The sequence below is a fragment of the Pezoporus flaviventris genome, unplaced genomic scaffold, assembly GCF_033815535.1.
Source record: "Pezoporus flaviventris isolate CSIRO_AGI_PZ_B2104156 unplaced genomic scaffold, CSIRO_AGI_Pfla_v1 ptg000029l, whole genome shotgun sequence".
NCBI lineage: Eukaryota > Metazoa > Chordata > Aves > Psittaciformes > Psittacidae > Pezoporus > Pezoporus flaviventris.
In genome coordinates this window covers 19,494,930-19,508,890 of record NW_026892577.1, presented here as the reverse complement: position 1 = coordinate 19,508,890, position 13,961 = coordinate 19,494,930, and the positions used below count along the sequence as shown (strand labels likewise).

The 13,961-nt window shown below is 59.9% G+C and overlaps 1 protein-coding gene across 1 annotated transcript in view; it reads right to left on the bottom strand.

Annotated features, from left to right (window-relative positions):
* Positions 1-4,397: 4,397 nt before the first annotated feature.
* Positions 4,398-13,961, bottom strand: part of NHEJ1 (non-homologous end joining factor 1) — a 43,985-nt gene continuing 34,421 nt past the window's right edge. Inside the window, exons 6-8 of the mRNA XM_061459496.1 lie at positions 5,413-5,530; positions 5,068-5,171; positions 4,398-4,751 (exon numbers count right to left, since the gene is read on the bottom strand). Of these exons, the coding sequence (XP_061315480.1) occupies positions 4,671-4,751; positions 5,068-5,171; positions 5,413-5,530 (303 nt within the window). The 3' untranslated portion in view covers positions 4,398-4,670. The remainder of the gene's footprint in view (positions 4,752-5,067; positions 5,172-5,412; positions 5,531-13,961) is intronic.

Genomic DNA, 13,961 nt, shown 5'->3' with positions numbered 1-13,961 from the left:
TTCCCCCGGGGAGTCCCGCAGGGGTTCCCCCGTGGCGGCGTGGGTTCGGGGTGGCACCCCGGGGCTCCGGCCCCTGCCGCGCCGCCTGCTCGCCAGGGGCCCGGGCCTGCGGGCGGGGATCAAACAGAGCAGGGAGGCAGCTGGTTGAAATTTAACCACAATATTCTCGCTCCCCATTGTTTCCAGGGAGGCCCGATATTTCCACAACAGGATTATGGCATCTGATTAACTCGCTGAGACAACAATGAGGGGCTGGGATGGGCTTCCCCTTCTAGCTGCCAAAAGGGGAAAGTAAATACAACACCCTGATTTCAGGAGCGAGGGCTTGCAGGGCCCCCCCGGTTCTCCCCCAGCTGTGTGCCGGGGAGGGGTCCAGCATGGCTCTGCTTGCACCCTGTCGCTCCCTAGCACCTCCTCAGGTGAGACAGTGCTTTGGGATGGCCCTGTGCACACAACTATCTCAGGGATGCCCCCATGCACACAACTCTCCCAGGGATGCACCCTTGGTATCGCCTCAGTGGGCACAGGGCACAGGTCATTCCCAGGGATACACAGAGGCCAGGCTGGAATAGTCCAGTCAGGCGTTCACCTCTGGCTGCAGGACTGTGCTGGCCTCAGCAGGATCAGGCAGCCTGGGCAAGAGGGATGCAGGCAGGAGTGCTATCAGCACCCACAGCTTAGGATGCTGCTATCCAGTGGCTCCAGTGGACCATTTCCTTTGCAGGAGCTGCAAGCAAAGTACAGTTGGCCAGAGCTGTCTCTATCAGGTTTTCATACTCAGCAGCCACACTCCATCGGGTTTCTGTACTTGTTTTGGGCACCCAGTGCCCAGAGCCACTGTGAAGGCTGGTGAGGAGCAGGAGGGTCTGGCCAGCAGCTCCAGGCCACCTCACTTCCACATCTCCTCAGCTGATCAGTGGAGCATCCTGAGGGCATCAGCAGATGGAGCAGAGGGGACGTGTCACAGCAGTGCTCCCCATCCCTATCCCTGGCTTCCCAGGGCTACAGAAGTAACACAGCTTTCTGTGCATCACAGGCACAGGAAAATCAGAGACTGGGCTAGGTCTGTAGGGTCCTCACGTGCTTCATGCTCTATACTCAAACCAAAGCAGAGAGCCCAGCTTCCCACTATGCTCATCACTGCCAGAAGGGAGTGGGGAACAGGTTTATCTGGGATGGTGCTGGGTCTGGGGAGTGCAGCACATCCCTAGGGAGAAGTGCCCATGGCTGCCAATGACCCAAACCCAGAACTCCAAATAGCCTCTGCAGTCTACCAGCATGCAGTATGCATGTCACACACGTCTGTCCCTTTCCCATCAGCTCCAGCCTGACAGCAAGCAGCATAGCCCTACCTTCACTGGTACAACATGCATGTCCCATGGAAGCCCAGGGGTGCAGACAGGGAGCTAGGTTGGTTTGTGACAGCAGCTCCTATCCAGGCAGGGGCCCCGGCATCCTGCATGGGCTCTGGCCACAGCAAGCAGTGACAGTGTTCTGTCACTGGGTGCAGAGTCCATCTAGCATTCCCAACGCCAGCCTGTGTCCCTGCCAGGCAAAACCCACTGGCGCACAGGGCCAAGTGGGACAGGAGCCCCAGGCATGACAGGGCAGCCAGAGCTGGGGTTGTGGGGTGGCAGCCGAAGGCTGTGACAGTGTCCACCTAACAAGGGGTGAGAGGGGATTTCTGCTTGGGGAGCTGATGGGAAAGAACACTTGCTGCTGCAGCACTGTCACAGGGAGGAATTACCTTCCAGTGGAGGTGTGAGGGATGCAGCATCCATTCCCGTATCGTACAGTATCTCCCTCTACACTCAGCCATTCTCAGGCAGCGCCAGGACACCCAGTCACCACGCACTGCTCCTGCCTGCATCCCCACCGTGACCAAGTCCCTCCTTCCTCCGCACCTCAGCCTTCCCCGGCACTGCAGCCCGGAGCGCACCGCCCAAGTGGGAGCGCAGCGTCCGGCCGACACCTCGCTGTGCCGCCAGGGCTGCCCGGGGCAGGGGCCCGGCGCTGGCACAAGGTCCCACAGGGCTGCCCGGGGCTGGCGAGCGGGCGGCGGAGCCGGGCGAGGCAGTCTAGGTGGTGCTATTTCTCCACTTTTGCAGTGGATGGGCTTGGGATTTTCCTCTCCCATTCGCTGCCTTCCTCATCTTCTCCTCCCTCTCTCCTTTTTTTTTTTTTTTTCTTTTCCTTTTCTAAAAATACTTGACAGCGATTGAAAGGTCCCTTTAATCGAGGCCACAGAGCCCTTATTAAGGGCACGGGTCGGGGTGCTGGGCCGTGCCCGGCATAACGGCTTCATTAAACCCTGCAAAAACCAATATTTATGGAATCAAATTTATGGAGGCCGAGGCCGAACTTGTGGCCTTTAATGTGTGTCGGGAGCTCAAATCCAGCCGGCTCCAAGGAGGAGGGGGTGGGAATAGGAAAGGAGACCCCAGTGGGACAGGATGGGACAATGAGCGGTGACACTCCCTGGAGCCAGCGGCAACCTCGGCCGGGGAGGCACTGGCAGTCCCAGGCTGGAGTTTTGGGGGCCGGGGTCCCTGCGGTGGCCTAGGGGGCATTGGCAGACCTCTTTTTCCCACTGATGTCTTCACTCTCCTGGTTTTATTTGTTCCCTCCATCCATGCTCCTGCAGGCCCACTTTCCCTTGCCTTGGGAGCAGGGTGAGTGGAGCAGGATCTCCCCCTGCAGCAAGTCTTGCTTATGGGTGCTCGCCCATCCCTTGGGGGCAGGGCCACGGGGCTCCATAGGGGACACACTCTGCAGCAGAACAGGACTCATGAGCCACACCCTTGCAGCATCCCTGGGGCTGGCTCGCCTGGATTGGGCACCCCTGAGAGAAGCAGAGACACAGCCCAAGTGCAGTTGGTACTCAGGATGACTGAGGGGCACAGGTGCTGGTTTGCATTAACCACTCCTCTACAGAGTCCACCAGCCACTGGCACAGTTGGGATGCGAATGTGCCTCCCCCCCTATTATGTCCCTGCCAGAGGACACAGACAACCCAGGTGCCCTTGCTGGGGCAATAAATCCTCCTCCTGCATGTACCTGCATGCATAGGGGAGCAGCATGAGTCCAAGACCCAGCAGGGAGCTGAAGGACCTCGCTTGGAACAGAGCAGCTCCCATACCAGGAGATGGAGCTCACATGGATGGAACAGGGGTTGCACCAGGGGAAAACCTGGTGACAGAAGACATATGAAATGGAGAGCTGCAGAACCACTGCTACCCCGGTCCTACCCCCTGAGCTGGTAACAGCACCCTCCCTGGGGGCAAGTACCTGGCAGGCAGACCCAAATCTGAGAGGAAAAGATGCTGGCAGGTGGGAGAAAGCAGGATTCATAGCTACAGCTGTCAGCACAAGCTACCATCCCACGGCGTCCCCATCTCACCACCCACCTTGCCCTGCATGCTGCTCCTTCAGAGAGGAAATACAAAAAGCAGCTGGCTGCTCTCACCCTGGGACTGGCTGGCCATGGTCCTGCAAAGACCCCTTCATTCCTCTTCTACAGACACAGGGGCTGCTCCGGATGTTTTTGTTTCCCCCGTGCTGCCCAGAAGAGCAGGCAGTTGGACTCTGCTGGCCCAGTCCCAGGGAGCAGGGCAGACAAAGGCACAGGTCCTGCCCCAGGACAGTGGCACCGCAGGCTGCAGCCTGCCCATGGCAGTGCTGCCTGGCACAGGAATGTGGCCCCAGCCCCAAAGGAAGCACAGTGGCTGGAAGAAGAGCGCAGGGGTTAATGGATGGATGGATGGAGGGATGGACTGAGTGTGGAGGGGCAAAGGTGGTACTTTGTGTCCAGGGAGCATCTGTAATGTGTTCCACGGCTGCTCTCAGGCCGAGGAGCTTTCAGGGTGTTAGTGGCTCGGTTGTCCCCAGCCCCTTGAAGGCCAGAACCCCTTATATCACCTGCTCACTAACCCCGAGGGAGCTACTGCAAATGAAGGGTGCTCCTCAGCCCAGACAGTCTGCCTTTGCCAACCTGCTGCTGCAGGAGCTTCACCTGGTTCCAGGCACCAGCACATGGTGTGTCCTTGGCGTGGGACAAGGATGCTGTGTCCCAGTATCTGGGAGTCCCTTCATGCACACCCCGCATACTGGTGCTTAGGGTGAGGCACAGCAGGGGCTGGGAGCTGCTGTCCTGCCCCACAGCAATGAGCCATTGTCATCTCCTCACTGTCCTGCTGCAAGCCCTTGGACAGCAGGAATGGCTTGAGGGGGACCCAGCAGCACCAGGGGCTACACCCTTGCCTGGACACTTCAGGCCCAGGAGGGACAGAGCAGGAGAGGGAATCACCCAGACACAGTCCTTTATTGCAAACCAACACAGCAGACAACCCCCACAGCCTTGCCAGGGCATGGCTGTCCCACACCCACCCAGCAGCATGCCTCCCACTGCCCCCTGCTCCAGTACTGGCTCCACCACGAGGCAGCCTGAGCAAGCTCTGCACCAGGAGAGAGCTAGAAAAGAGGTTCCTGAGACATGGTTGAAGAAAGGCAATGCCCCATCTCCCTGGCTGGAGACACCTCAGGAGGGAACCGTGAGCCGGGCAGGGTCTGCCAGGTGGTGCAGGAGATGAAGAGCACCCATGGGTGCTCTGCACTGCCTCTCTTGGATACCGGGGGGAGCAGAGACCCTCAGGCTGGGTGGCAGTGATGCTTCAGCTGAAGAGCCCTTTTGCCTTCTTTGGCTTGGTCTTGGCTGCAGGCAGCCGGGGCTTCTGAGCTGGGGAGGACGTTGGCTGGAAGCAAAGGGGAGGCACTGTCAGTATCTCCCCCTGGGGGTCACGCAGGATGGGGGTGTGTGTGCAAGCAGTGACACTCCTGTTATCAATGTGGGGAAGTGCAAATCACACACATGTGCAATCACAAGGTCCCCAGCCAGGGTGCATGTGCATACACCCTGTGCATACACCCTGTGTATGATGTGCTAGGAACCAAGCAGAGATGCCCTGGCTCATCCTGGAAAAGCATGGGGCTGGGATGTGAAGGGGGAAGGGAGATGCAGGCCTCATCCTGCCATTGGAATGAAGAGGCTATTTCTAGAGCTGTACTCACTGTGATTCCCTCACTGGAAGATGCTGTTTCATCTTCCTGGGATGAAGGTGGTGGATGGGGATGACCTGTGGTTTCTGCAGGAGGTGCCGGGTCCTCAGCATCCTCTGGTACCAGCAGAAAGAGATGCAATTTGGGATTGAGATAAGGGAGCATGGGGCCAAAACCCCCACCAGGAACAGTGCCTGTGTGTGGAGCTCAGCCCATGTGGGAAAGCAAAGGGGAAGACTGCTGCATGGGGTGAGCTACACCCAGGAACCCACTCCCCTTCCCAGGGGATGGGGGCACAGCCATGGTGGGGGCCAGTGCTTCACACACTCCCCATCCCACAGCCAAGGAGCTCCTCACCTGAGTGCTGCCGTTTCTGAGCCTGCCTGGCCTCCTGCTGTGTCACTGCCATGTAGAGCTGCTGCAAAGTGGAGGTAAATGCCTGCCCTTCTCCAGCACCGCAGATCTGGGGCAGGCTCTGTGGGGGGAGAGCAGAGGCACCATCAGCCTGCCACGAAATCACCTGCCAGGACCAACTTCCTGCAGGACACCCTCCCATGATGGGGCAGAGAAGGGGCTATGCGCCCCTCTGCACACTGGGCTCCATCTGCTTAACCCCAAGGACCACAGCACAGCTCGCAGGGCCAGCTCTGGCACTGGGCAGGCTGTGGCTGCTCCCCAGCCACGCACACACGAACACATGCATGTGCACACACGCACACACCTGCTCCGGCCATTGAGCTGCCTTCCCATCCCGAGGCTGACAGCTGAGGCTTGCGAGTCATTCATCAAACACCGGAGATAAGATTACAAGGGAAGGGCTGCAGCTTCCCTGGCTGGAGCAGCACAGGGGCTGCAGCTCGCCAGTAAGGCCAATGAGTCTTGGGCAGGGGCAGGACCTCGGTATGAGGTGTGGACAGGGAGCCCCTGCCTGTCACGGCTGCCTCCAGAGATGTCTATGCAGGCAGCACAAGCATCCCTGGTGGCTCCATGGCGAGTGAGAGCGATGTGACAGTGAGATGAAGGATGTTCAGGTCTCAGCCTGAGCTTAGGGTAGCTCCTGCCTCCCTGCACACTTTCTTGCTCTTCCAGGCTTGATGCAGGGAAGCCCCCTTCCTTCTGCCAGGGCTGCAGGATGCCAGCCTCACAGTCTGGGCCATGCCGATGTGCCTGGGGGACCTTGGCTTGCATGATGGGGAGGCTGGGAGGTCGGGCAAGCACCACCCTGCACTGGGAACATAATGCAGCACATAGCTTGAAACACGTGCAGGGCCAGGGAAATGTGTGTGTGCCCTGGAGGGGTGGCTGCACAGGGGCGGGAGAAGCAGGGCATGTGAGCACACATGCGGGTGAGTGTGAGTGTGTCTGCATGCAGGGGGCTGCGCACACATGCGGGTGAGTGTGAGTGTGTCTGCATGCAGGGGGACTGCAAGCACAGCTGTGTGTAGAGCAGCATGGCTCTGGGTGCATGCGTGGCTGGTTGTGTGGTAGTAGGTGTGTGTGTGTGTCTGTGTGTGTGTGTGTCTGTGTCTGTGCGTCAAAGGTCTGCACACTGATCTCTGCTCCAATCCACACCCAGACAGCAGGGGAACAAAGTGTAACAGATAAGGCTGGATCCTCTCTGGGCCAGGGGAGTGGGGAGGCACATCCATGCTGAGACCTGCTCAAGGCCAGAGTCCAAGCCTGGCCCCAGCTTTCCTGTGTCAGAAAGGGCAGGCTGGGCCCCCTCGCAGCTACTTGCTGGACGGGAGGGAGGGCTAATGGCAGGGTGGGGTGGATGGTGCCCAGAAAGATGCTTTCTGCTGGGTCCCACCCCTCCTGCTGGACTTGTCGCCACGATAGGCCCCTCAGCTGTAGGACATGCATCAGTGTCTGCTTTTTGGCCAGCTTATGTGCAGGACCTCCTGTGTCCCTGTCCTCTGCCACAGGAGGGAGTGATGCTCTGGGTCCAGGCCGCTGCCAGCATCCCCAGGAATGCAGGCCTCTGGGCAAACACACCTTGCAATGCCTCCTTGCCTGGCCCTCCACAAGATGCCAGGGAGAAGGAGGGATGCTGAGGACCTGGGACACCCTGGGGACGCTCTGGCCTTGGGTGTCTCACTCCATAGGTTGCACTTGAAAGTTGCAAAAGCAGCGTCTGAGGCTGGGAAGGCGACTGCACTTCAAAGGCAGGCGAGGGGCTGGCAACGGGTGACCAACACAGCCCAGATCAAAGGCAGAAGCTGGAGCCGTAACTCTCAGAAAAGCAAACAGCAGCTCCCAGGAAAGCCAGGAATGGTGGTGGAGTGAGCAAAGTGTACTAGATGATAGCACTGCATGGGTCAATGCCCCAGGAGGGCAGGAAAGTCCCCTGTGGAACCACCGAGCCCTGGGTGCCACTACCCTTCTGCCCACCCCCTCTCCCTGCCACCAAGGGGGCCCTGGGGAGTGCCAGGGAGATAGGGTAGGCTGTGTACCCAGGCATAGGGTGCTGCACACCCCAGCCAGGATGTGGGCTGCAGTGCAGGATGGCACCTGGGACATGCCCTGGGCCCCATGGCTGTTCAGGTTGCTCCTCTTCCCAGCATCCAAGCAAGGATCCAGGCAGGGCAGCTGTTGTCTCAGTGCTCAGCAGCAGCTGCCCAGAGCCAGCACAATGTCCCCATGGTGCTCCTGAGGACGTGGCAATGTTGTGGAGTGCCTGCTGTGCTTGCAACAACCCAGTGTCCCTGAGACTGGCATATGCACAGACGCTGGGGTGGCACCCTGGGGAGATAATGGGAGAGGAATGGGCATCCTTGGTGGCACAGGGCTTTGTAGGTGCAGGACGCCAGGTGCCCATGCCTCTGGGAAGCGTCCAGCTCTGACAAGCCCAGGGTGGAATTCGGGAGTCACTGGCCACCTCCTGGCGCTGCCCTTCCGGGCAGGCTCAGGGCTGCCGGAGCTGATCCACGCCGGGGTGGGAGGGCCGCACTTCACAGCCCCAGTGGGAAACGGGGTTATAACCAGAGCTGGAAGCATTTCCCTGCAGAGCCGTGACTCAGAAGGGAGCGGAGCGTGCTGTGCCAGCCACCGGCCACCTGATGGCCCCGGAGGCTGGGAGGCACAAGGAAGTGTCCCCATAAGGGGCTGAGTGGGGGACAAGCCCCACGTACCTGTCTCTTTGCCCTCCTGCCTTGCCCTACTACCCCAGCACATCCCTCCGCTGAACCCTGTTGCAGCTAACTTCTTGTCCCACCACAGTGTCAGCCCTGGCCTCCGGTCACTTGTTTTTCTCTGATTACCCATCTCCAGGATAAACATGATGCCCGAGGTCTGCGGAGCAGCCCAAGCAGAAAGCTGACACAGGGGAGTGATGCCAGGGGAGGTGGCACAGCTTGCCCATGTGTTATGACTATCTGGCCACAAGGCCAAGCAGGATGCCACTGTATCAGGAGTGACTCAAGGCTGCGACAGCGGTGTGGGAGGTTCTGTAGCACACCCTGAACTGCGATTAGCTCAGCCGGGGGTGCTGTCTGGTGAAGGGGGGCAAGTGTCTGTCTGATCTCACACCAGGAGCAAGCCACGCTCACCATCAGCCCTATAGCAGTGGGAGCAGTCACAGGGAGCTGGGCTGCAGCCTCACTCACTGCCCCCCTCCTCACTCTCTGCCCCCCATCCTGGAGAGCACTGCTATGTGCTGTATCCCAGGGGGGAGGGGGCTGGCAGGTCTAGTGGTGGGCAGCATACAGCATCCATCACCCAGGCATCCTGCCTTCCCCTGTCCCTGCCCAGATTCCCTTCTCTAAAGGCCACAAGTGACAGCAATTTGGATGTCCTCTTGACAGTGAGCGCAGGAGGGGCACGTCACCCAGCCCGGCAGCTTGCCACTGCTGCAGAAGCATCACCTTGCCCTGGGCGGGGTTTACAGGCAGCCCCTGTGCCGGTGCCAAGCACCAGAGTCTAAATTGGTCGCGCTCAAAGCTGGGGACTGACCCTTTCATTATCACACCAGATGCTCGAAGCGGTTACCAACTTTCTTCTCTACAAACCCTACATTCCTATTTCTTAATATATTTTTAACTGGAAAACAGAGCAAACGGGGCCTGTTTGGAAATTACAGCCTGGCTGCTGTGGCTTGTATGCCAGATCTGCCCACATTCCCGTGGCCGGCCTCAGCATGTGCTTCACTGGGGCACACTTAATAATTCCTGCTGGGGCTGGAAGCCAAGGGGTGTGGGCTGGGGGGGGGGGGGGGCATGGCCTCCCTGGGCTTCCCCTGCCAGTGGGCTCCGCAGAAGCGGCATGCTGGAGTTGTGGCCCAGGAATGGCACATCAGCTCTCCAGCGATGGGCACGGCCGCTGCCGCGCTGGCATGGGCAAAGCCTGGCAATGCCGCAGATGGGGAAGGGCTTCATGGCTGGGGCGTTCCTGTGCCTTGTGGCCAGGCTGTCCTCAGTGCTCTTCCCTGCTTTGTGCATGCTCATGGGAATGGGGCTGGTGTGGTTTGCTGGATGGTCGCTGGGCATCTCTGCCTATGGCCTTGCCAGTGTCCGTCAGGCTGGGGAGGGATCAAATCCAGGATCTGCATACATGAGCACTGATCTGTGCTAGCCACTCACCCAGCCATGTTTGTCAACACCTCCAGTCCAAGGGATCCCCCAGGATTCACCTGCAGAGGGATAGAGATGGAGGGGGTTGAACTGCTCCTTTCCAGCTTGGACTGAGGTCAGGAAAAGGGGCAGCTAATTCCCCTGTGATGGAGCTGGATGCATCAGCCTGGCTTCCCACCCCAGCTCCCTGGTGGGGCAGTGACCATCTCTTTTAGGGGCAGAACTGCCCCAGAGCACCCTGAGCTGCCCCACACTGACCACTGATACCCTTTCCCAGCTCCCCTGGCCCTTGGATCTGCTCGTACAGTGCTGCAGCAGTCCCTGAGGCACTGCCTACCCCAGCAGTGGATGTTTGAGGGACCTGCCTTGATCTCGCAGTGTCCCCATCACCCTCTACCACACACAGCCCTGGGGACACGCTGCAGCAGCAAGGAGAGCTGGCAGTGCTGCCAGCCCGCCCGGGGAGAAGGCAAGGGCAGCATGGCCCGGGCTTCCCAGGCAGGGAGCCAGGCTGAGCACACCTGGCAGGAAGCAGCAGTGTCGGCAAGGGAAGGCAGCCCAAGGGCTGCCGAGAGGTGAAGGGGTCGCTTAGGGAAGAGCTGGCAGTGAGGCCAGGATGGAGCATCCCAGCCCAGCCCAGCCCAGCATGGCACTGCACTGCACCGCATGGCACGGCACTCCTCCCAGTGCCCCTCTGGCCCTGCTGCAGGCAATGTTTTCCTTTCCCCCTGATTTTCGGGGCCTTTCCAGCAAGCAAATGTCAGGCGCATAAAGAGCGGCACTGTGAGCGGAAGATGGAGCGAGAATGCCTGCCCGTGTCCCTCCGTAAGTGCTGTCTCACACTTCATCAAGGCAGCCTTTGCAAGCGAGGCACTCGCTTAACAACCAGCAGTCTATGCTGGCCGGCGACCGCAGCAGTCCCGCCACTCAATACCCTTTTCTTTCCTCCTTGTGCTGTTTTCACGGCTTGGGTTACAGCTTTGCTCGCAGACACTGAGCAGAGGGTCAGGGTGGCAGGGGGGGCAATGCATTGTGCTGCTGCTGCACTGCACTAGATGTGGGTCCCCCCCATGCAGGGATGCTAGGGAGGGGTCCTGGCCCTTCCCTGCCCACCTGCTGCTGCTTCCAGCTCCCAGGGATGAATCCCAGGGAAAAGAAGGGCCAGCGGCAGTGCAGAGGTAGGGAGGAGGTCACAACATCTCCTCCCCAATTACTTGAGGACCAGCCCACCAGGAGCAGCCTGGGGCTTGGCAGAGGGCTGGGGGTCAAGCGGCTTCAGCTCCTACCCCATCACACTTGGAAAGAGGCCATTCCACCATCCTGCCAGCAAAGCCATAGGCATCTGAGCCCTCCTGCTGCCCAAGTGCCAACGAACTCCCTGAAAAAGAGTAGGGTCAGCAGCACAGCTTTGCCTCCCCATCTGGGTGACCCTGCAAGAACGTGGGCATGGCTGGGAATGGTTGCTGATGGCATGCCCAGCTTCACCCTGCCCATGGACATCTGTCCTCCCATCCAGCAACCTGTGGGGCAACAGCAGGAGAGCATCTGGGGCAGCTGGTGTTGGGTGCCAGTTTGCAAGGGAGCTGGGCAAGGAGGATGCCCTGAAGAGCAGTACGTGAAAGCACACCAGGACTTGTGAGGACTTGCTGCTGGCTTCAGGAAGGCAGAGACACAGGCTGATGGCACCTGTGGGCATCACCTTTGTCAACCTAGCCCACCACTGACACAGGGTGCCTTCTCTATGGGCCAGCGCAAGCAGGGGAGGGCCTGGGCAAGCCCAGGAGCAGAAGGCATGGAGACTTGGTGGCCAGGGTCCCTCCTGTCCCAGGGGGACAGCTCATGGAACCCTCTTCTGTGCAAGGAAGCTGGGTGGCTTACACTGCCTTGTTATTGTAGGGTGGCTCGGTGAATATGGACACATCACCCAGGGTTATTATTGTAGGGTTCCACTGCAAAATGTGCCAGCTCATGCGGGTTTATTATTGTCTGTCCAGGAAAACTGGACACATCGTTCTGGTTTATTATTGTAGGGTTGCTCAGGAAGCCCAGCCAGCTCATCCCAGCTTGTTATTATTGCACAGGGCTTGCGGGGGGCTGGCCGGGAAACTTCCTGCAAAGTGGGGTGACGGAAAGGGAGCCACACCTGGTGAATCACAAGGATGCTGTGTGGCGATAAGGAACAGTGAGGGGTGGGATCCAGCACCCCACCTCCACCCGATGAGGAGAGGCCACTCATTGACAGGGACAAACACATTTGGATTGCCTGAGAACCATGGGACTGCGAGGCTGGCAGAGGCAACAGTGTGGGTCAGGGCTGGGGTCTGGAAGAGCAGCCCACAGACACCTTGAGAAGTGAAACCTGGGGTGACAGGGGGAGACCCATAGGGATGCTGCACCCAGTGTGTCCTTAAACCTGGCACAAAAGAGATTAGCTGACTGGGCCCAGAGCGGAAGCTGGGACCAAGCCAGGCAGGATTAGGGGCTTTGGGGGAAATCTGGGTGCGTTCAGGACTGGGATGAGCCAGAGGCAGGCGGCCGCTCCACCCTGGCAGCTTTGCAGTTCCTCCCAAGCACGGGTGCAGCCGAAGGGGCAGCCCCTGGGGACGCTGCCCCTTTGTCAACCGAAACTGCAGCAGGAAGCAGGGGGTCAGCAGGGCTCGCCCATGGCTGGCTAAGGCAGCTCCCAGGCAACCGGCCCCGGCAGGGCTGGGTCTGACATGCTCTAGCAGCCCTGCGCTGCTGCTGGCACAGCCGCCGTGTCACCGTCACTTCCCCTTGCTCTGTGGCAGCCCGTGTTTCCCAGCCCCTGGGAACAGCCCCAGCAGCTTGCCTGTGTCACCCAAGCAGTGCCCAGCTGTGCGGGGTGCCCAGGTGTCCCCAGGCAGTGCCCAGCTGTGCGGGGTGCCCAGGTGTCCCCAGGCAGTGCCCAGCTGTGCGCGGTGCCCAGGTGTCCCCAGGCAGTGCCCAGCTGCTTAGCGCAGATGTTGGTCCGCAGCCAGGCAGCAGGATTGAGTGTCAGGCAGGCTGTCCATGCACGGCAGTGGCAGCAGGAGGCCAGGGTGCCCTGCGAGCACACAGCCCCTTCATTCATGGCAAAAAATAGTCTCCCCGGGGTGTGGTCCAGCCTGGAAAAGCCCCCTCCAGCCCTGGCCAGCCCATGTTTACTCAGTAGCGAGGGGAGGGGAGGGGGTGTGTGAAACACGACACGACGCACTGCCCTCCCCCTGCCCACTGGCTCTGTGTGCCATCTCCCTGCCAGAGCAGCTGCTCTTGGACGAGGTTCCCCGGGTGCCCCCAGCCAAAACACACAGGCTGGGGGGGGGGGGGGGGGGCAAACCCCTAAAAAGCGCTGGGTTTGTCTCCGGGAGGAGCAGCCTCTGGTGATGTAATGAGAATTTGCGAGTGGCCACATGAAAGGGACTTGCTGCCCAGGAAATCCACAGGTCCGTGCTCCGCCAGACAAGCCAGCGATTCTTCAGTGGGCCAGGAAGGAAACCTCGGGGAGCCCAGGCCAAGCCTGCCCTTGCCCTGGGGACAGAGCATGCCTTTGCCCTGCAGACCCCCAGGGTCTCCATCCCTACTCCACAGTCCCCCTGTATCCCTTTCTCACCATCTACAGTTCACAGCAGCCTAATCACTGACCCAGATTGGTACCCTTGGGGACCACCACCTACTCTGCAGTCCCCAGATCACCAAGCCTCGCCCTGTAGACTCTCAGCGTCTTAATCCCTGCTCTGCAGTCTCCAGCGTCCAGACCCCTGCTCCACAGACCCCAGGCTCGTGATCCTCATTCTCTAATGGCTCGGGGGGCAGCACCCCCATTTCCATGGTGCTCCATCAACCTGGGAGTGGCATGTGATTTAGGGCCAGGCAGAGCTGCCACCAGACAACACCAGAAGGAGATGCAGCAGGGCAGTGGATTCTCTTTCCTGAGGGATTATGCTGGGGACAGCTGGGAACACACAGACGCAGCCCCCTGGCCCCCTCCCCAAGAGCCAGCCGGGATCTCTCCCACTCCAGCAGGCACTGCAGACATGGGCTCTGAAACTGAATCTGCTGCCCAGGGCCTCCCCTCCCCATTTCCCATGGACGCAGATGGATGTGATGGGGAGTCTCTGCCTTCCTCCTCCTCCCCATGCAGGAGGACTTCTGGCCTCCCATCCAAACCCAGTCTTAGCTCTGTGCCCTGCACATCCCTGCCCCACCATGGATTCTGCATCGCATGGGAACTGGTGACAGATCTGCTTCCCCTGCTCCATTGCTGGCTGCAGACCAGAAGAAGCCAAGAGGCAAGGGAAGATCAGGGTGGTTTTGATTTCACGCCCTGGTGCATCCCAC